General features: G+C 47.1%; 1 protein-coding gene across 1 annotated transcript in view; it reads right to left on the reverse strand.

Annotated features, from left to right (window-relative positions):
- The window catches only part of plxnd1 (plexin D1), a 52,575-nt gene that overhangs the window by 13,200 nt on the left and 18,354 nt on the right, over positions 1 to 21,021 (reverse strand). The window contains exons 9-18 of the mRNA XM_061302172.1: positions 19,964 to 20,062; positions 18,637 to 18,726; positions 18,409 to 18,508; positions 17,478 to 17,635; positions 13,761 to 13,906; positions 5,850 to 5,955; positions 4,336 to 4,475; positions 3,979 to 4,158; positions 3,808 to 3,892; positions 2,993 to 3,286 (exon numbers count right to left, since the gene is read on the reverse strand). Coding sequence (XP_061158156.1) covers positions 2,993 to 3,286; positions 3,808 to 3,892; positions 3,979 to 4,158; positions 4,336 to 4,475; positions 5,850 to 5,955; positions 13,761 to 13,906; positions 17,478 to 17,635; positions 18,409 to 18,508; positions 18,637 to 18,726; positions 19,964 to 20,062 — 1,398 coding nt within the window. The remainder of the gene's footprint in view (positions 1 to 2,992; positions 3,287 to 3,807; positions 3,893 to 3,978; positions 4,159 to 4,335; positions 4,476 to 5,849; positions 5,956 to 13,760; positions 13,907 to 17,477; positions 17,636 to 18,408; positions 18,509 to 18,636; positions 18,727 to 19,963; positions 20,063 to 21,021) is intronic.

Genomic DNA, 21,021 nt, shown 5'->3' on the forward strand with positions numbered 1-21,021 from the left:
AAAGAGTCACCAGGGAGCCTCAAAGAACGAGAGATAAGGCTGCTGCGGCGGCGGCGGCGAGCCCGTCGTCTCACGGCTGTCACGCACAGGAGACCAAAAGACATTCTTACAATCGGGGCTCGGGTTCAGCAAACGATCTGGTTAACTTAAATGGCCGGCCCTTGACAAACATATTTGCTGACAGAGGCTCTGCGATTGCCTAAAATAACTTGCTCAGGCCGTTTGCTGGACGATGTCGAGTGGAAAAAGCAACGTAGCATTACAGCCACAAAATCTATCCTCTTCTGGATGCATCCAAATAGTGCACGATTAATCACCGCTGTTAAGTGAATCATCTAGCCATTTCTCTTTTGCAACAAACAAGCATTCACACTTGCGTTCACACCTACAGACTTAACGTGCGGGTGATGAATAGAACACGTTTGCGCTTGGTTGCCCCAACTGTATAATTGTGTCTCTTTCCACCCAAAAAATATTAGTCCAATCATGAGACAAGACAAGAAACACAAGCAAAGCAAGCTAAAATTGCAACATTAAATCCATAACAGGAAGCACATGTTGACTGATCGAAAGCCGATGCTCAGATAATGTTTTTTCTCTTTTTTTTTTTGGCTTCACAGTCACGTTGACTTGCATGAACAGACTGCAGATGGTTTTTTGTTTCGTCGGTCAAATGACGGTGAAATGACGGGAAAGCCCAATCAAACATCGTCATTTGCTTTTCCTGCAGCCAAGCGTCAACTGCGGGGCTTTGATTGTGTTACTTTTCGTGTTTCGGCGCTCCTCTTTTCATTCCACAATTCTTCTCAATTAACTTGCCGACCATAACGATAGTATTACCAACAGGGAACAAGGCCAAAATAAGGAAAGTGAGAGCCAATTTGGATGGAAGTGCAATCCCCAGTTTTTTTTTTCTTCCCAAAAGTGAGGAAGTATGTGTGTGTGTGTGTTTATTCTAGTGTGCTTCCTTGCTTTGATTGCACCCTCAAGGCCCTCTCCTGTCGCCATTGCAGGATGCCACCTCCCAGGTCTCTGTCAACAAATCATTCCGAACACACACACACACATGCTGACACGAAAACCATCACGCTATCGCGAAAAAATGTTTCAGCATTTTGTAAAATGTATACAAGCCCATAGGCAACACGAACAACCACACAGGCAAAAAAAACCTTAAACCAAAGCAGCCACATTTCAGCTCAGCTCCTTATTTTCACCTCTACTTGACAGTCTCGCTCCTAATAAAGAAAGACTGTCTTTCCTTCTTTTCTGCCTTCAGGTCAAGCACAAGTTGAATTTCAAGTCTTAAAATAAATCAGGAAACAGCACAAGTCATTGACGCACACTCTGTCTGGTTAACGTAAAGGGGAAGCGGCACGCCAGGGTGGGCCTCGGATTGCGGCGTTAGCATGTCGTGTCACACGGCGTCACGCGGCGCTGAAGCGGGAAGCCCTCTGGCCGGATGGATGGATCCGTGCAGACGGGTGCTTGACGAGTGCCGACAGCACAGGTGCTCGGGAGCCCACGCGAGAAGCCAGCGCGTCTCCCGGGACGCAGCCTTTAATGTGTTCTCGACGCCCGTGGTCCGTGTGAATATGCAAGCGGAGCCCCGCAGTGGAAGCGCTTCGGTTTACCGCTCAGCTTCCTTTGCACACAAAACTATAAACAAGCCACTCGCTCACTCTCATGATTGCATGATTATCATCACTCGCTTTTCGCGTTTGATAAATAGTCAGAAATAAATCACAGATGTAGAAACATTTTGAATGTGTAGGAGATTAGCTAGCATCACGTGCTGACGGATTGCAATTAGCATCATCAGGTCTAAATTCCACACAATTATGAATATGTGGAACACATTCCTGACTGGCATGCATTGGTCAGAAGAAACCACTGTTCTTATTTGACACATGTTTGAATGTGGTCGCCAGGATTCACTCTCGCTCTCTCTGGGCAAACCACAATGAGCAAAATGTTTGCGAAACAGAGCTCAATAGAAAACAGGCACGCACTAATACAATTTCCGGCAGAATGAAATGATGGCTTTGATATCCTTTTGAAAGTATGTACCGTATTTTCCAGACTATAAGGCGCACCTAGAAACCTAAAATCTTCTCAAAAGCCTTATAGTCCAGTGCGCCTTATATATGGACTAAATTCCTAAATTCAAACTGCCCCGAAGCATTGTGTCATGAAATCAAGCATAAGTGGCCTGCTGAAGACTATGAATCATGAATCAAAAAGACTATGGATCATTATTTTGTGATTATAAAGTCATTTGTTGCATCTGAAGTTGAAATAAAAAAGATAAAATGGAGAATGATTTGATTTGGATTAAAAATCTGACATGATGCATTAATGGTGCGCCTTATAGTCCGGTGCGCCTTATAGTCCGGAAAATACGGTAGACTATGTTAATCTTATCATGATAGTCTTTCATTGTCTGACATCCACTTGATATTGTAAAGCCAATGTTTATGTTATTAAATCTTAAAAACGTATTAGCCAATGTTTAACTGTGGATCTGAACTGTCCAAAGTAGTTCTCTTTCTTCCACATTCATAATCACACTTTGTGGTCACAAGGATTAAACTAAAGTGCCGTAGCACTTTAGATCTTGTCTTTTCTACTTCCTGACCACAGGGAGAGAAACTGCGACCTAAGGCTACGTGTCAGATCCAAAATCATCCAATATCGGGCTCTCTTGGAAATTATATGCAGAAGATTCAATTTGTGAATGAATATATTATTAAATGAAGACAACATTTTATGAGGGCCGATATGTTTCATTGATTTATACCAGTTAAATTATCATGAGGATCTTTTTCCGTGCCTGATATTGGGTGTGAAATATGAAACACGATCCTGTTCACAGTAACATGTTCCAAAACACGGGTTTAAGGCTGTGCCTTTATCAGCTTCATGAAGGTACCGCGAATCATCACCAATTTGTATTCAATGAGGGCTTAATGTTTGCAGTCATGCGACTCACATTGATGATGAGTGTCAGCTGCTCTCCTGGGTGATGTTTAATCAACTTTTCTTTGTTGGCTGTGAAAAACTGAGGGTCCTCGACGTATTCCAACAGGAAGTGACCTTTATGCAGCTCATCTTCATCCTCCTCTTCCTCCCCCTCCTCCTCTTCACTGGCCTCATTATCAGAAGGAGAAGGGCGGTCCCCCGCGTAGAGGACTCCATTCAAATAGAACAGCACCGAACTCGGCTGGGACTGACTGGAGGGTGGCGACGGACATGTGATCATAGAGGACGAAACAACTGTGCAGAGCTGAAAACAGAACGGAACAGGAATTGACATGTGCTTACAGTCAAACACCATCTATCAAGCTAGCTATTCATATTTAATAGTAAGAATAATAATGGATGGGTGGATGGATGGATGGATGGATGGATGGATGGCTATATAGTTGATTCTGGTCTTCTAATAAGGATTTTGCTCATTGAATTAATATGGGCGCTTTTATTTTGAAAGTTGCATTTTGTCCAAAGACTATGTAGATTTGGAGTTAGAAGCCGTGTGACGTGTGCAGCTGACAGCTAACTTTAGCGTCCAGCGTCCAGCCAAAGTAATGAAGTGAGACGACCGCTAAAGTGCCAAGTTGCCCAATTAACATGCCTTTGGGGCTGAAGCTTAAATTTCTAAGAGCCTTTGTGAGCCTTTCAGAATTGTGTGTGGGTGCATTTCAGGGCTTTTCACTAGTCAATGTGAGGGCTAATCCTAAATGATGGCCCAAATGGCCATGTGACACGTACGGCATCGATTGTAAGCATGCGCGTGTGGTGACTCACAGTTTGTCCAATTTCCGCCACCTGCATGGTGGCACTCTGCACCAGGTCAAAGCCATGGCCCGCCACTGTGATGATCCTCCCACCGCTGCAACACAGACACACCCAAGAAAGTCGTATCCCGGTGTACGGCAGATAGTTAACAAAAAAAGCGTGATGCGATTGTTGAGCCACCTGAGGAAGCTCTTGTCCGGCTTGATGAAGCTGATGCTGGGGTTCTTTTCGTACGTGTACGTGGTGCTCAGTTGGTCACTCTGACACAACACGTTTTCAAACTCCACGCACACTGGCACAGACTCGCTGCTCGCCTGCGGGGCCGGAGGCATGGTGCACTGAATGCTGTCGTCCGTTTGCCTAAAAGACAGGCAGGAAAAGCGGCGTCTTTAATTCATCACATTTATCCATCGCAAGCGGCGTTGTATGAAGTTTTAATTTATCGTGTGGAAAGACACGTCGGGATTTGAATCTTTTATTAATGACACGCCCGAGCGGACTGAAGCGTTTATTGCCGACTGCAGAACAATCACTCACTCGGTGATGATGCATTCCAGCGTGTTGTTGACCATGACTCGGACCTGGGAACCTATTCCCAGGTGCTCGCCGCTGATGGTCACTCGGGTTCCACCGGAACGTGAGCCTTTCTTGGGCTCCATGGAGACCATCTTTGGGACCTGATCGCAAAGAACAAGAAGGAGAACATGTATTTGTCTCTGGGGGGAAATGACATTTATTGGGCCTTGCTCGAGGGGACCTCGGCACTCTCTGGTCCGTGGTGGTTGTCAAAGCTGACACCTTTCTGTCCTCAGGCCAAGTACTAAAGTCCAAATCCTTACAGACTAAGCCGCAAATGCCCTCTCAGCTTTGACAGACCATGTCACTTGTTAATAAACAGACATTAGGTGGAATCAGCAAAGGGAAAACAGATTATGTGTTGGAAGTATAAAATGGCCGAATCCATTCACAACAAGACAAAGTTTTCCAGCCTACAAGTTAGTTTCATTAGGGCATGTAAATGTGCTTCGTGCGCAGTCAGGTTTAAGTCGTAAATCTGCTTTTTGGCCACCCAGCATGATCTTTTCCTCAAGCTTGAAAAGGCCGAGCATCTTTCAATGCGTGCGCTGCTTCCTGATGCTGACAAAAAAATGCAACATTTCCTCAAGCTCAGGGTTTTAAATATCTCGTCTTCTCACATTGACCGAGACAGCTGCTGACTGTAGCAGCAGCTCGGTGAAAGCCAGTGTGAAGATGGCAGAAAACTGAAGCTTGCTACTGTTCGCACACACGCACACACACAAGGTGTGGGTAGACTGAAGATGAATATCCAACATTGCATCAGCATTCCCGCTCGGTCCGAAGCCTCTACCCCTCGGTGAACCTCGCCTCTGGGTGAAAGCTCTCATCCTGGCTGACAAGATTCACTTCCTCAGCCTGTCCGCCGAGGAGAGACCTATTGTGAGCGGGTGCAAGGAGGCAGATGTTTCCTTCCTGAGGTTTGACGAAAGAGATAGAGACAAATATCCTGTCTCCAAAAGGAGTTTCCCTTTCTGCCACTCTTTTAGCGCCTGCGGTCAATTGCTTTTGGAGTGAGCAGGGAGGCCAAAATGCTTATCCAGAGCTGTGCCTGCCGTCTTGGATTTCCTTTGTCCTTACATATCAAGTGAAGTCTCAAGATCGGGGGGCTGATTTATCTCACGGGCAAGGAGCAATTTATCATCTGCTTCAGCCTGTCTGAATGCTAATACCTCTTTGCCTGTAAATAAGATGACACAAGCTGCTTTTATGGCTCTTTCCGTCATCTGGGCCGAGGTCAATTAACACAACCGCCGGCGGACATTATTTGTTTATACTGGCAGCCGGTGCGAAATGACAATGGCGCTGGGTTGCTGCTCCGGTAAACGTCTGAAGATTCCCACAGCCTCGCATTCTTCCCAGCCATAAAGCGCATCTGTTAACACTCAGCTGGCTCGCCGGGGAGGACTCTCCCGGTGGGTAGCGGGGGAACAAGAGAGAAGAAAAGAATGCGGAAGGAAGCGCGCAAGACTCACCAAGTACGAGAAGGCCTCCTTCGACTTCCCCGCCCCGCTCTGATCCACGTCCACTTGGACGATATCCGTCCCGTCCAGCGGAGACCTCCCGGTGACACACACCAGCCTGGGCGCATCGAGAGATGAGAGCACGCAACAATTTAGCCTATTTAATAATGTTCATTCAAAAGAAAGAGAACAATACACAAAACTGGGCGGGGGGGGGGGTTATGAACTCATTCATCAAAGCATATTGCATTTGCATGCGGAATCCAATAAGCCCTACGATATTACCAGAGCTAAAGTTCACAGCACCTCGGACCAGATGTGTCAGGCTTCGCTCGCCAGCTGTCATTTAGCCGTGTCGTCGGGGGCATCTAATATTCACAGCGCCCAAGTGTAGGGGCTCACGAGGAACCTTTAGCGCCTTCCTTCGCCTTCTGGCTACAGTAAACAGTCACGGTTTGCACCTGCCGTGCAATGGCGCTATTTCAAGCCTGAAAATCTGTTCCCGCAATTTTTCTCCGGGTTGATGAATCACACGCGCGTGTTAAATCAGTCTATTTGTATCCGCCGCTCCCAGAACATGCAAAATGGACTGTGTGGCACTTTTGCAGGCGCAACCACGCGTGCCCCACTTACCAGATCAGCTCGCACATCTGTTTGCCTGAGTAATCATTCAAGTTATTTGGTAATTCAGGCTCTGAGAATTTCATTTAGTCAGCTGCTTGGTGCTACGCGAGCGAGCGCATGATTGACAGAGGAATTTACAGTACATAGAGTATGTGGCGGAGATGCTCCGCATGTGGGAGAGGTGCGACAAGACACGCGGGCGACGTGCTCGCTTGAGGTTGACTTGACAATAATACACTCTTGCTTTTCTACCTCATCTGAAATTATTTCAAAAGCAGTCAAAGAACTTCCACAGATGAAATCCTCTGTTGTGTTTTGGGGTGATTGTCCTGTTACACAATCCCAATTAGTTTGGATGCATTTTTCTGTAATTAGTCAGACAAAATGATTTGGTAGACTTGAAAATGGCTTCTGCTGCTACCAAACAAGATGACGTCATCGACTTTTGTCTTTGGGTGTTTCCTCACAACTCTCACAATATTTTTTTTGTCATCATCCGGTTGATGTCCGGTGCTCGGTACAACAGTCATTTAGTTCTGTTCAAATTGTTTGTGCAGTAACTGATTGACGTCATGTTTAGGCAATCAATCTGTCTCCTATTATTTTTTTTTAATCTGAAAACCAAACGTCATCAACATATGGCAAAAACAAAGGAATTGCTATTGCAATACTTTTTGCAGTGGACTGTACATTTAGTCTGCGAGCAACAAAGTGAATGAATGTGTTTTTAAAAGTGAGACTTCAACCCAAGCGGGGGACGGGGGGGTTCGGGCCATGGGGCGTCAGGCACAGCAAATTGCACAGTCTTGGGCCCTCAACACCAAAAAGGCAAGTTATGATTCCCCCCGGGTTCACTGATGTTGGACCCGACAAGACGGCATGCTGGCTGACCACCTCAAAGAGCTTTTATGGGTTTTGCTTTGTGATCTGGAGCACAGTCTGAGTCAAACGGCATGTGAGCAGCTCATTTTTTGTTGGCTCTTGGCGGAGGTTCTCACTCTCTCGAGTGCTCTTGTTTCTGCTGTGTGTACAAATTTTGTCCATTCTTTTGTCCATCTTGGCATCATTTGACGTGTTTTGATTGTCAAACCTTACGCTTTTGTCCAACAAAAATAATAAAAATGAAATTGTCTTGAACGCCCCCCAAACCAGAACCTAAGAAGCATGAGAAAAACACACGCTCACATAAATAAGTCAACAGATTTGCTGACGGTAGCCAACCTGCACTGACAGCCATCAGTTGATGCACTTATTAATTACAAGAGCATCATTTCAAAAGTGTGTAATGATCTCATATTCAAATTAGACGGGCCGTCACGGGCTGCCGCACCATTTCATGTCCTGACAGAAACATGATGAATGGGACGTATACACAAACCGCATCCATCCAGTGCAGCTTTTTCCCCATACAACTTGATGAAGGGGAAAAAAACAGACCAATCAGCACGTAGAAGCTCCGATCAAATAAACGTTGGCCAGTGCCCTTAAAAAATATGCCGTGTGTGTGTTGCGTGTTTCGATACACTCCAAATAGAAATGGACGGGGACCAGGCTGGTCTGACCCTGGAGCCAGATTCTTGCACCAGCCCGCTACTCCAAATGTATTGGCTTGAGATGAAAGGACGTCGCTTGTCATTTCCCTGGAGTGGATGGCGAGACTCATCAACAATCGGGTCTTTTTGCTCTCACTTCTCTGCCCACGATGAGGGCAGAACCTCACAATTTGATTTGATTTCGATTCAGTATGTTGGGATTTGTCCCTAACTGCTCGTGATTGAAATTTTGGATAATAACATGGAGCAAGCAGAAGCCCGTAACTCAATAACATTGTATGCCGGAGTTCTCGGCAGTCTTTAAAGTTCAATGTACCTCTGTGCTGAAGGCTATGCTGAGCGTGCACTTGTTGCAAACATGCGCATCCGACAACATTGCAGCTCTGCTTCTTTTGGTTTTGACACGCTAGTGCTTGAAAAGAGTAGATGTTTGTCATTTGTTATGTAAATGGCGTCCCAATAGAACCAAAATCTGAACAGCTTGCTCAAAGACATTTTATGACGGGCAGCTAAAAAAAATGACTTGGTCACGTAATTTCACGCTTGACGGTTGGAGATGAATGTAACGACTTGAAATGAAGGCGATGACACAGGATCACATCCAATTACATCAAGCAGCCAATGGGCGGCATGTGCTGACGATGTTGGAAGCGCTGACATGTTGTGATTTGCAAAGGATAGACGTACTTTGCTGTCATAACAAACAGCCAATGAAAAACAAGACGCATGAGCTCATTGCTGAAGTGAAACGGGGTTCACCACGTTTCGTGCAATGGGGTCGGGGGGCGGACGTCCCGACAGGTTGGAGTCGTGGGTCACACGCACACCTGCTTTTAATGCAATGACGGGCTTCAGCGGAGCGCGACCAGATAAAGGCTTCCATTTGAGCTGCTCCGGGAACTTTGAATGTATTTGCAAAGTTGCTGACTTCCATCCAGCTCTGTTATGACGCCCGACCCCGCTGTCTCCATGGTTACGTGGCGATAATCCCTCAGCGATGGAGTCATTTCAGAAGCGCGCCGCATACAAATAGTTGTGAACGGGTGATAGATAACCTGATGTACGAAAACACAAATACGCCGGCATCCTTTGATGCTAAGATGCACGATCACTTAAGATTTGGTACACGTGGCCTGCCGGCTGTCGATTGGCTGCCTGTGGCCGGAGATTCATTTAACGTTATCTTAATTGAAAAAGTGCCGTTTTAAAATAAATGTGGATATTTCCTATGACCTTTATACTTTTGAATGGAAATGCATATGTCGATAAAATCTCTATACTGAGGGTGTGAAAAAAAAAAAACGTTTCTATTTCATCCTTACTGTGAATATGGTGGTGTCATTTAGCTTGATGAGTTTTTTTTTTTTTTTTTTTTTTTTTGGTCAAGATTTGAATATGTACTGTGAAAATTGCACTAGAAATTTGTAATTGATCGTCTGATTTGAAACAACAAAATAACCAATAATGTGACTCAGTTTCAAATATGCACGAAATTATTTGCACCAAAAAAAGGGGGACATTTCTTTTGAGGCAGAACCCTTAAAAATGCTGGGTTAGAAACAACCCATTTTTGCACAAAACAACCCATTTTTGCTCTGTCAAAAGGAACTTCCACCAGATCTATGCTGCACTTGCTAAGGAAGCATTTTATCATAATGCAGTATTTGTCTTATTTTGTGTGTTTTCTGTGTCCTTTGCTGCCCATCCCGGATCACTTTTACCAGAGAAGCTCTGTTAAACATCGGACAGACTTCTTCTGGTACTTTCTCTCCTGTTCTCTCCGATTCAGACTGTTTGTCGGAGATTCTAGCCGGAGCGGCGGTGCTGTACAAGCTAGCGTACAAGCTAGCGCGACGACGGCGGCGCGGTAAGCGAGCCGGCGCACTCGTAAGGCTGAGGCAGAAAGGGTTCCGTTCTGCCCTACCGTCAATTCATCTGGCGAATGTCCGCTCCCTGGCGAACAAGATGGATGAACTGCTGCTCCTCACTTCAAGGAACACGGACTTCAGCGGATCCGCCGCGCTGTGCTTTGTGGAAACGTGGCTTAGCGAACGAACCCCCCACCACGCCGTGGAGCTAGCCGGGTTCAAGCTAGTGCGAGCAGATCGCAGCGCGGAGCTCTCCGGAAAATCAAAGGGAGGTGGTGTCTGTTTCTACATTAATGAACGTTGGTGTACTGAAGTCACGGTGTTGAAAGAGTTTTGCAGCCCTCTCCTAGAAACACTTTTCATAAACTGCCGGCCGTTCTATTCACCACGGGAGTTCTCCTCGATTGTCATGGCGGCTGTTTACATTCCACCACACGCACGTCCGAGTGAAGCCACGCAGATGCTGGCTGACCAGGTAACAGACATGGAGAAACTTCTACCAAATTCACTAATCATTGTTCTAGGTGATCTCAACAGGGCGAACCTCGCACACGAACTCCCCAGATACAGACAGCACGTAACGTGTCCCACCAGAGGGGCACAGACTCTGGACCACTGCTACACCGTGATCAAGGATGCATACCACTCTGCGGCTCGTGCAGCTTTAGGACTATCGGACCACTGTCTAATTCATCTGATCCCGGCCTACAGGCAGAAACTAAAAACTTCTAAGCCTGTGGTGAGGACTGTGAGGAAGTGGACAGTGGAGTCAAGGCAGGACCTCCAAGCCTGCTTTGACTGCACCGATTGGGGAGCTTTCGAAGCTGCAACTTCAGACTTGCATGAACTCACTGACACTGTCACATCATACATCAGTTTTTGTGAGGATCTGTGTGTGCAGACTAAGACCTTCTGCACGTACAACAACGACAAACCTTGGTTTACACCGAACCTCAGGAGGCTGCGCAAAGTCAAGGAGGAGGCCTACAGGAGTGGCGACCGCGAGCTGTTCAGGCAGACCAGAAACGCGCTGAACCAAGAGGTCAGGAAAGCCAGGAGGTGTTACGGGGAGAACCTGAAGAGACACCTCTCTGCCAATCCTGATCCCTCAACGGTGTGGAAAGGTCTGCAGAGCATCACGGGCTACAAGAAACGAACCACCCGTCCTTTAGAGAGCCCAAGACTTGCTAACCAGCTAAACAAGTTCTACTGCAGGTTTGATCGGTCCTCCCACACAACGGGACCTCCTGCAACACAATCTACATACTCACCTCTCCCCACAACTGCTCTCTCCACACCTCTATCATCGTTGTCACCCACTCACTCTCTTGCAGAGGCCGCGCCCGCACTCCAGGTCCGCGAGGAGGAAGTGCGCCAGATGTTCCGGAGACAAAAGACCAGGAAGGCACCGGGCCCAGACGGCGTGTCACCTTCCTGCTTGAAAGTCTGCGCTGAGCAGCTGGCGCCCACCTTTGCACGGATCTTCAACCGTTCTCTGGAGCTGTGTGAGGTGCCCTCGTGCTTCAAGAGCTCCACCATCGTTCCAGTAGCCAAGAAGCCCGCCATCACAGGTCTGAATGACTATAGACCCGTCGCACTGACATCTGTGGTCATGAAATCGTTCGAGAGGCTAGTGCTGAACCACCTGAAGGAGGTCACGGGCCCCCTGCTTGACCCCCTCCAGTTTGCCTACCGGGCAAACAGGTCAGTGGATGATGCGGTCAACATGGGACTGCACTACATCCTGCACCACCTGGACACCCCAGGAACGTACGCCAGGATCCTGTTCGTGGACTTCAGCTCGGCGTTCAACACCATCGCCCCTGACATCCTCCAACAGAAGCTCATCCAGCTTGCGGTGCCTGCCTCCACCTGTCAGTGGATCACCAGCTTCCTGACCAACAGGAGACAGCGTGTGAGGCTGGGGGGCATCACATCTGACACCCGGACCACCAACACTGGAGCCCCTCAGGGGTGCGTCCTCTCCCCACTGCTCTTCTCCCTCTACACCAATGATTTCTCCTCAGGTGACTCTCGTGTGAAGCTCCTGAAGTATGCAGACGACACCACTCTCATCGGACTGATCCAGGACGGTGATGAGACTGCGTACAGACAGGAGGTGGAGCGGCTGGTCCACTGGTGCAGTCAAAACCATCTGGAGCTGAACCCGCTCAAGACCGTGGAGATGACAGTGGATTTCAGGCGAGACCCTTCACCACTTTTACCCCTCACTATCCGCAGTAATACTATTCTTTCCACAGACACCTTCAAGTTCCTGGGAACCACAATCTCTCGGGACCTGAAATGGACCGGCCACATAGACTCTGTCCGGAAGAAGGCCCAGCAGAGGCTGTACTTCCTGAGACAGCTCAAGAAGTTCAACCTGCCGCGAGAGCTTCTGAAGACCTTCTACACTGCCATCATCCAGTCTGTCCTCTGCACCTCCATCACTGTCTGGTTTGGATCGGCCTCCAAACAAGACAAGCACAGACTACAACGGACAATCAGAACTGCAGAAAAGATCATTGGAATCAACCTCCCATCTATCCAAGACTTGTACCTGTCCAGGACCAGGAATCGGGCAAGGAACATCTCTACAGACCCTTCTCACCCGGGTTGCAGTCTGTTTGAACTACTCCCCTCCGGACGGCGTTATAGAGCTCGGTACGCCAAAACCAGCAGACACAGAGACAGCTTCTTCCCCCAGGCTGTTGCTCTGATGAACTCACACCACTCATAGAGTCTCAGAGACATTACTGTGCAATAACATCCTGCTCCTCACACCTTCTTGAATTTGTCTACACTGTTTTTGCATTATTCACATGTCCTGAATGTTGTTAGTCACCTAAATGTTGAACAGAGGGTGTGTTTCTACCGAAGTCAAATTCCTTGTTTGGCACGCTCAAACATGGCGAATAAAAAAACTCTTGAACTTGAACTCTCTTGAACTGATTTGCTCTTGGTTCACCAAATCAATAAGTATGGCTACCAGTGCGGTTTCTTCTGTTAGCTGAAACTAATGAGGCCACTGGAGTTCACTGTTGTGTCAGACCTCAACCTTCTCGTTTCTCCTTTGTCTTTCTTTTCTTTTCCCCCCTCCAGATGACATGTCAGCACTTTGGCATTAGACATCTCAGCCACACTCACATCACTGTGGCTGAGCACTGACCTACCTGCCAGACATTGTGGCGGGGTACCATGACAACAAGCTATTGAACATGATTATCTCGTGTGCGTTTAAACCAGGGGTGTCAAACTAATTTTTGTCGCGGGCCGCATCAGGGTCATAGTCTCCTTCTAAGGGCCATTATGACTTATGACTGTACATTATATACTACACAACAAACTGATGAAAAGTAGTTTTAAAATCACAGACTGGTAAAAATTGTTCAAATATCTAAAAAGATGAATGTTAATAATAATTGTTAGCATTTTTTTCAAAAGTGAAGTCGGTTTGTAATTTAAGTATTGACACATAAAATCCATGCACAATTTGTCTTTGCGGGTCACATAAAATGATGTGGGAAACCGTATCTGGCCCCCGGGCCTTGGGTTTGACACCGATAGTTTATACAGTTAAACAGGATTGCACTGATTGATCATGTGGATGCAGAAGGCACAAAAGAAATTGGTATTGTTCTTTAAGTCAAGCCAGTTGTATTTATCTAGCGCTGATTCACAACAGAAGTTAACTCGGGGGGACTTGACATAGAGAGCAGGTCGAGAACCACCACAAATCCAAATGAATCCCACACGAGCAACCTCAAACAGATCCCATCTGCCCCGGCCCGGCGGAGAGTAAAACAATGGGCACAACAAGAGCCGTATAAACAATAGCAATAGTTAGGGATTGCATTTGGGGATTACGTAATACTTACTCAACGGAGACAGTGTAGAGCTCGGGCAGGAGCGCACACGGAACCTCTCCGATGGATACTTTGACTGCTTCAGCCCTGCGGCCCAAGTTCTTTCCCTGCACCGTTAGGCGGGTGCCTCCGTCAACTGGACCCCTCAGTGGGAAGATCTGAAAAAGACAAATTAAAGCTCGGTACCGTGGACAAGATGTGCACAGGCAAATTACAACGACGGAGGATGCAGGTGGAGCGTGATGCTGACGTTGAGGACCAAGTTTCTGGTTTAAGTGTTGAACACCGAGAGTCAATTGAAAGGACCCGGCATTAAGGTATACACATGTGCACACTCGCATACAAATCCGACTCTTAAGCGTCTGAGCCTTTTCATCCTCGACTCCTCTAGAGAACATGCAAATAAAGAGCAGCTTAAGAGCCCCCTTCACCTCCCACAAGAGACAGCCAGCCGCTGGTGGAGAGCGCAGCAGATAGGTGCATGAGTGTGAAGGCAATTTAGGGAGCACGATGTCGAGAGCGCCGCAAATGCTGACGGTGGTGAGTGCGCCGAGCGAGCCTCCGCGTGGGGAATTAATGCCAGGCCTTCTTTCCTTTCATGTTTGTGTGTGGCTGCCATTTCCTCTGTCGTCATTTCTGCTGTTCTCGCTCTCACACATCATTTGAGCCCTCGCCTTCACCTTCCCTCACGGCGGGAGGGAAGGATGTCTCTGAAAGATAGCATCTCAGAATCTCAGACGGGCGAGAAATCCATGATCTTGCCATTGTAATGTTTTCTTAAATGACCCCTGCCTGAGCTGCGATCGCCAGGACACCTCTGTTATTAGCTTGGTGAGCGAGAATGAAAACAGCTCTTACGTCAGTGAGAGGGCAAGATACGCTTTGGAATTCTGATGATCTGACGCCTCCGAGAGTGACAGTGTGGCTTGGTGCATAATTGAGTTGTTCACTGAGTGCAGGCTGAGGGTCTTGTCTAATGTGGTGGGAAAACACAACCACGATTTTTTTTTTGACAGCCACTACAAGACCGGAAATAATTGTAATGTTTTGGTGGTTACATTACAGCAGTCTGTGAGGCCACCCATAACCAGCACAGGCTGTTGGCGTGTCGTAAAGAAACACAAAGCCGCCCGCATTCCTTGGTACGCACGTGACGCCCACGCCGCACTTAAACATGAAATACACGCAACATGGCACATTGGGGCAGTTGCCCTCCTACGGAGCTCAGCAAAAAGTACAACCGGTCGTTTATTATGGCGGCTACGTGCGTCTCTGCCGTGCGCTGACATCAACATGTGCTGGCTGGCGTGCAGCTCATTTGCACCTCTTACAAGTCTGCGAGGTTTGATTTACAGCTCATCATCCGACAGGCCTCGGCGGAGATCACACGGTGGAAAAGCGTCGACACAAAGCCCCGCTCGCAATGACGACTGCGTTGTTTTCTTTGCATTGTTCACGCGGCTACAACCTTGATCAAATCTTGTTTTAACTAACAGATTGTGTGAGCCTTCTTGTGCAGTTCCGCCATGCAAATCAAAGAGGAGCCCAAGACAAAAGCAGGAAAGGATTGTGACTCCATGGGATGCTTTGCTTCTCCACCGAACGTCTCTCCATCCTGCCTGCCAGACTCGCAATGACTGAATCCAGTTTAATGTTACTAACTATGTTTAGCGCTTCCTGTTTTGGATGCCGTCACAAGATGTTCTAAAGTTCTAAACAATTAAACAGTTGGCACGGCTATATATTATATAGAAGGAAAATGACTTTTGTATGGGGGGAAAGTTTGTTAGCCTGGTTCCTTCCAGCTGACTGTTTGCTCAGGTTTGTCCCACCTCAAAAATGTGCATCAATGCGACCAGGCTACAAATTTGGCGGTGCCCCACGAGATCCAGCAGATGGAACTTTGCTTAGTTTGTGGTGTGAGCCTTCCCTGTGAAGCAATCACGTCTAGTATAGTCTCAATTCTGCCTAGCGACACGTGGAAGTACACATCACATTGATTACGTTGCTTTGCCAACACGCCAATGTGTCTTGAGGTACGAGCGTGGCCACAACACCAATTAAATTCATATTTCAAAGCAAAACAGAAAGCCTAACATCCTTTGGCTAAAATACACCAATGTACAAAGAAGCATGCTGAGGCAAATCCTTTTTTTCCTAATGCAGACAACTGCAAGCTCTCGGCAAGGCGAGTGCCAACGCGTTGCGTCACGCACCCCGCTGAGCCACAGCGCCGCCATCCTTCCAGCCGCCCGCCCCTCTCCGGGGGCACTCGCTCTCACTCTTTGTCTGTCTGTGTGAGTGAGGGCAAAATAGAGCGGGAGAGAGCATTGCAACAATGGTCAGTCCACGCCGGAGGACTGAGCGCAGCTAACTTGAGTCGTGGACCAAATGCACCTAAGTTAGTGTGGCAGCATCCTGTTAGTCACACTGCGCTGACAGCTCAAGCATGAGGGATGGGCACAAATGTGTTGAGGTTGGGAACTCAGACTCGAGACTTGTGTGTGTATGTGTGTGTGTTCATCACGCTTATTCTCCTGGGCCACTCCAGCTTTTATCTACAGGAAGTTCAGCCCGATTGGGCCTCATGTGAGCCGTGCTACCCGGACCGCCCACTGGGGCTACTGGAGTGTACACGAACGTCACAAAGCAGGTTGGCTCCCAACATGCTCCAACTGTTGATGAGCCAAACGGATGATGCACCTTAATAATTGACTCCGCCCCCCAGTTACTGTTGCTAAGTGCGTCAAGTTACCGGAATGACGGGACCACTCTTTTTGGACTCCCTCAAGAAATATTGCATAATTTGTGTTAATTAGAGACAGCAGCAAGCGGATTAAGGAGATATTACAATGATTCAAATGCAAAATGTCGCCAGCCTATCCCAGATGACGTTGGGCGAGGAATTGTGAACACCCTGGACTGGTCGTCAGCCAATTGCATGCAGGGCACATATTTAAAAAAAGACGCCTTCCTCCTACTTTCCCATCTCAGGACAATTTAGTCTTCATACATGCTTTTGGAAGGTGGGAGGAGGAAAAGCTACTTGAGCACGGGGATAACATGCAAACCTCAAACAGGAAGGCCAGAAACCGGATTCCAACCGCCTGCCTCAGGACTGTGAAGCGGATATGCAAACCACTAGGTTACTGTGCCAAAAAATGTCAACAATCATTCTCCAAGGTGTTATCCAATTAAATGCAAGGAAATTTCCAGATTCATTTATGGGATAATGGTGAGACTGGGTTCACTTTTTTTAAACACACGATGCCCTTCCTAACGCAACCCACTTTTTTAGAGGACGAGCATTGTGGAAAGTAATCAAACCTGGGCCGTTTGTAATGCACTGGAATATTATTGTGAAATCTTTTTGCCAATCATCACGATTGAATGAGTGCCGTGATCGATACAAGGAACAAAACCGACCGCAATGCATCACGCTCCATATGTTCTTTTTTCTTTTGATCTCCACAAAGAGCTTCACATGGTTCGTCCAAACTGGGGTCACAGCGGTAGAAGGCGCTCGCTCAGCTGATTGAACACAGAACGTCCCCCGGGGGCCAGTGGCCAAGGGGACCATTGGCTAGCACCATTACACGCTCGACTGACCAATGCATTGCATAAGCAGCTGACACTGGACGGCACAACAGCATGTGAACGAGCCCGTGATTGACTCTTATGTGGTGCCATAATACGACCCGGGAGCGCCAATGCAAACCTTGAGCTTACCTTGTGGATCTCAGGCGCTGGACATTGATGTTTAATTGGCTGACAGTCATCCCTCAGTCCGCAGCCGTTTTCACACCAGCCGCAGAGGTGGCCCTGATCTTCACGGCCCCAGCACTGCGAGCAGTCTCCGCTGCCCACGCCGCAGTTGTACACCTCCACTAGAAGGAATGTAGAGGCTTAGATTGCAAGCTGATCCTATCACGTGTGTTCATTGTAGATATACACAGATCGTTAATAGAAATTATTTTGAAGCATTCCACGTTACAGCTCGCGTTTGACCCTTCATTAACTGGGAACGAAGGAGCAAAATAGAAAGGAAACAGAGAAAGCTGTTTTTCACATTAGCTTGTGTATGTGTCCCATTAAGTTTGTTTTGTTTTGGACTCGCGATGACTCAGCGGACTCGTCATCTTCTTAAAACCTGCAAGAAGGCCGTCCGGCCGCTTTCTTCTGCGCTTTCGCACGGCCTGCACATCTGGAAGGCCTGGCTCGAAACTTCGGCACTGACAGCGCGCCAAACTCAACACAACTTCACGTCTTTTCCATGTTGTCATGGTGATCCAAGTGTACTTGCAACTCTATCCTTGGATAATGCTTGATAAGGCGTTCAACACATTCAATTGCGTCCGACAATCATTATGTGTAATTAGGCAGCGGCTGAACATAAAACGACAGTAAATTACTGCTCCTTGTCAGATTATGTGTTGTAATGCACAAAGTACTATCATTACAAGTGAATGGCAGCCTAATCAGGTTTGTCTCGAAGAGCTAATTTCATCTTTCATTAAAATGAAGAGAAAAAAAAATAGAAAAACATCCTACAATCTCAGCACATTGTTTTCACACAGGTGAAATCCATTGTGGGAGTAGAGGTGGCACTTTGAAAGTCTGCAATTACACTCCACATACTTGAGGAAGATGATGATGTTACCTTTCATGGGCTCGGGGTTGTCCACATAGGTGCCATCGCCAGAGCGGCTCCTCCTCCTCAGGTTGAGCTGGTAGATGTGATTCCTCTGATTAGTGGACAACTACACGGACAGAAAGACAGTTTGCAGAAGTGAGCTCATTTGCATTGCACTCCAACGTGACACCGGCGCTAAAGTGCTTTAGTTGTTCAAAAGGACTTTGTGGCCATTGACTAATTGTCTGCACTTACTGTCACGCCGCTGCACTTGACAGTGGTGCTGTTCAGCCATGTGGCTTCGTATCGCCGCTCGCTCCCAAAGTCGCACTCAAGCTCCTCCCCCTGGAATGAAAAACACTCACGTTGAAACACCTGGCAAAACTTTTTTTCAAATTCTATTGAGCTGAAGACATTTCATCCTGTCACTACACACGACTGGCAAAAAACATGCGCATAGTGTTTGAACAAATGATGTGAACTCTGCTAAATTTCCGCAGCACCCCTGATGATCCCCTGCTTGGGAATATTTATGGTGTCACTCCACAGCATAGTACAAAAAAAATTCTTGCAAGCAAGTTTGACGACGAGCAGCCCCTAATTGGCCCTGACAGGAGCCGATGGACTCCATTGTGGATTGATATTCCACATCTGGATTCCTTCACCTCAGCGAATCGTATGGGGGGCCAGAATGGATTGATTTTCAAACCAGAGCCAGATCTCAAGTATGTCAATTCGAGAGATCAAGAGAGGGGAGTCAGAGGCCTGGAGTTCACCTCGTTTGATCGGCATCCCCGCAAGGAAGCCTCATGGCTTTTGCCACCAAATAACCCAGGAAAATATTATCATTCGAAATGTGTGCGGTCTAATGATCTGAGAGCAAACGTGTTGCTAAGCGTATCAGTGAGAATGTTTATCACAGTTTATTTAAATGTCTCCAAGGGTCGCTCCACCCCCGCCGTGCCTCCCTGTGAGAACCAAATCCAATTTCACTCCCACAAACTCCAGAAGCATCTGCGATTTGGCGATGTCTACGCCGCGGAGACCGAAGGAAGGAAAGTGACACAAATTCACCGCCGTGTTGACTTGATGAAAACGTCCGTCACGAAACCTAACAGTCGTGTGAACGTTTATTTTCATTCAAACTGCTCCGAGGAACTGCGTGTACGTGCGGGTGGAGACATTTGTTCGTGGCTCCAAGTCTGTCACCATAGCAACACCCCGGGACAAGGACTCAAAAAGGCCAGGCAGGTTAGACAAGGGGCTGACCACGCCTGACAATTTGCCTGCCCACACAATGTCAGCGCATTGAGTCCTTGAAAACATTAAGATTAGGTTAACAATAGGAGTACGGTCAGGTGTGATGACAAGGATGCAATTCGCTCAACGAAACATAAAAATGCACATTTTGCTACCTCATTGAGCAAAAACGGCCATCTGTGCCACACTCAGCTTGAGGCAAACACACCATATGCTTCTGTTTTATTCCAGCTATGTTTGCGACATGTATGTTGGCTAAAGTCCAGCTTCAGAGTTGGAATGTGTGCGTGTGTGCGTGTGTGTGTGTGCGCGCACAAGCTACCTCTTGGACGTTACTCAGAGATACAGAAAAGTCCTGGGCCGCCCCCGACGGCGATGGAGGAACCTCTGCGGCCAGCAGCTTGGGACAGGAAGCGGCGTCCTGCGGTAAGGTGGAGGGACAGGAAGTGACATATGGCAGTTAGAAAAGACAATAGTTGGGCTGCACACATCCGCCAACTAAAATACTTGTCCTGTTTTTCTGGAGGAGGAGGCGGAAATGAGAGGGTGAAGTCTCACTTGAGGGGAAACAACAATGGCCTCAAATAGAAAGACGTTGAGGGATTGGAATAACAGACCCGCCGAACGGAAAAGATCCACCGCCCATACTTGAAAATGACTTCAATTTAAAGAGTTAAAAGGAAAAATAAATTCCAAACCTAAAGACCGTGAGCAATTTGACCATCAGGTACCAAAACATCCGAGTTTAGAAATAGGTTATATTACAAGGTATTGGACAATTTGTCATTCACACGTCTCCTTGCATAATTGACAATTATGATCAAATTTGGTCTATTGAGATGCTAATTACACTATGACTAAAACAAGAATAGAACCTCCCTGATTTTTGTAGACACATAAAGACTGATTAATAATCATATACGCTCTCCCACTGAGTGCGCATTGTGAACACTTCACCCCGAAAGTCTCAGTCGTGCGACAGGTACAGTTGATTGATGATGTCAAGAAAAAGAAGACTTTTATCTTCAGCCCATTTAAACGTTTCAACGCGGAAGAGAGATTTCGTGCCTGTGAGAATTGTCGGCTATTACACAATAGGGAGTTAGCATTATGCTAGCAGATTTATGCTAAACTAATTCTATTTTCAATTAACATTTATGACATACAGTTTAAAGTAAGAAAACTTTGCCTCTCAATTCGACCAGTGACACAACAAAATAAGAAAAACAAAAAACTTTTTTCAACGGGAATTTCATGGTAACCACAGGAAAATCACCTAAACAATCAAAGAAATGTTTATGCTATTGGGAAGATCAGGAAATGGTGAACTTGAACATGCTGACGAGAAACCGGAAAGGAGGACTTGTGAGTGTGTCACAG

This window comes from Syngnathus typhle, linkage group LG2 (genome assembly GCF_033458585.1).
Source record: "Syngnathus typhle isolate RoL2023-S1 ecotype Sweden linkage group LG2, RoL_Styp_1.0, whole genome shotgun sequence".
Taxonomy (NCBI): domain Eukaryota; kingdom Metazoa; phylum Chordata; class Actinopteri; order Syngnathiformes; family Syngnathidae; genus Syngnathus; species Syngnathus typhle.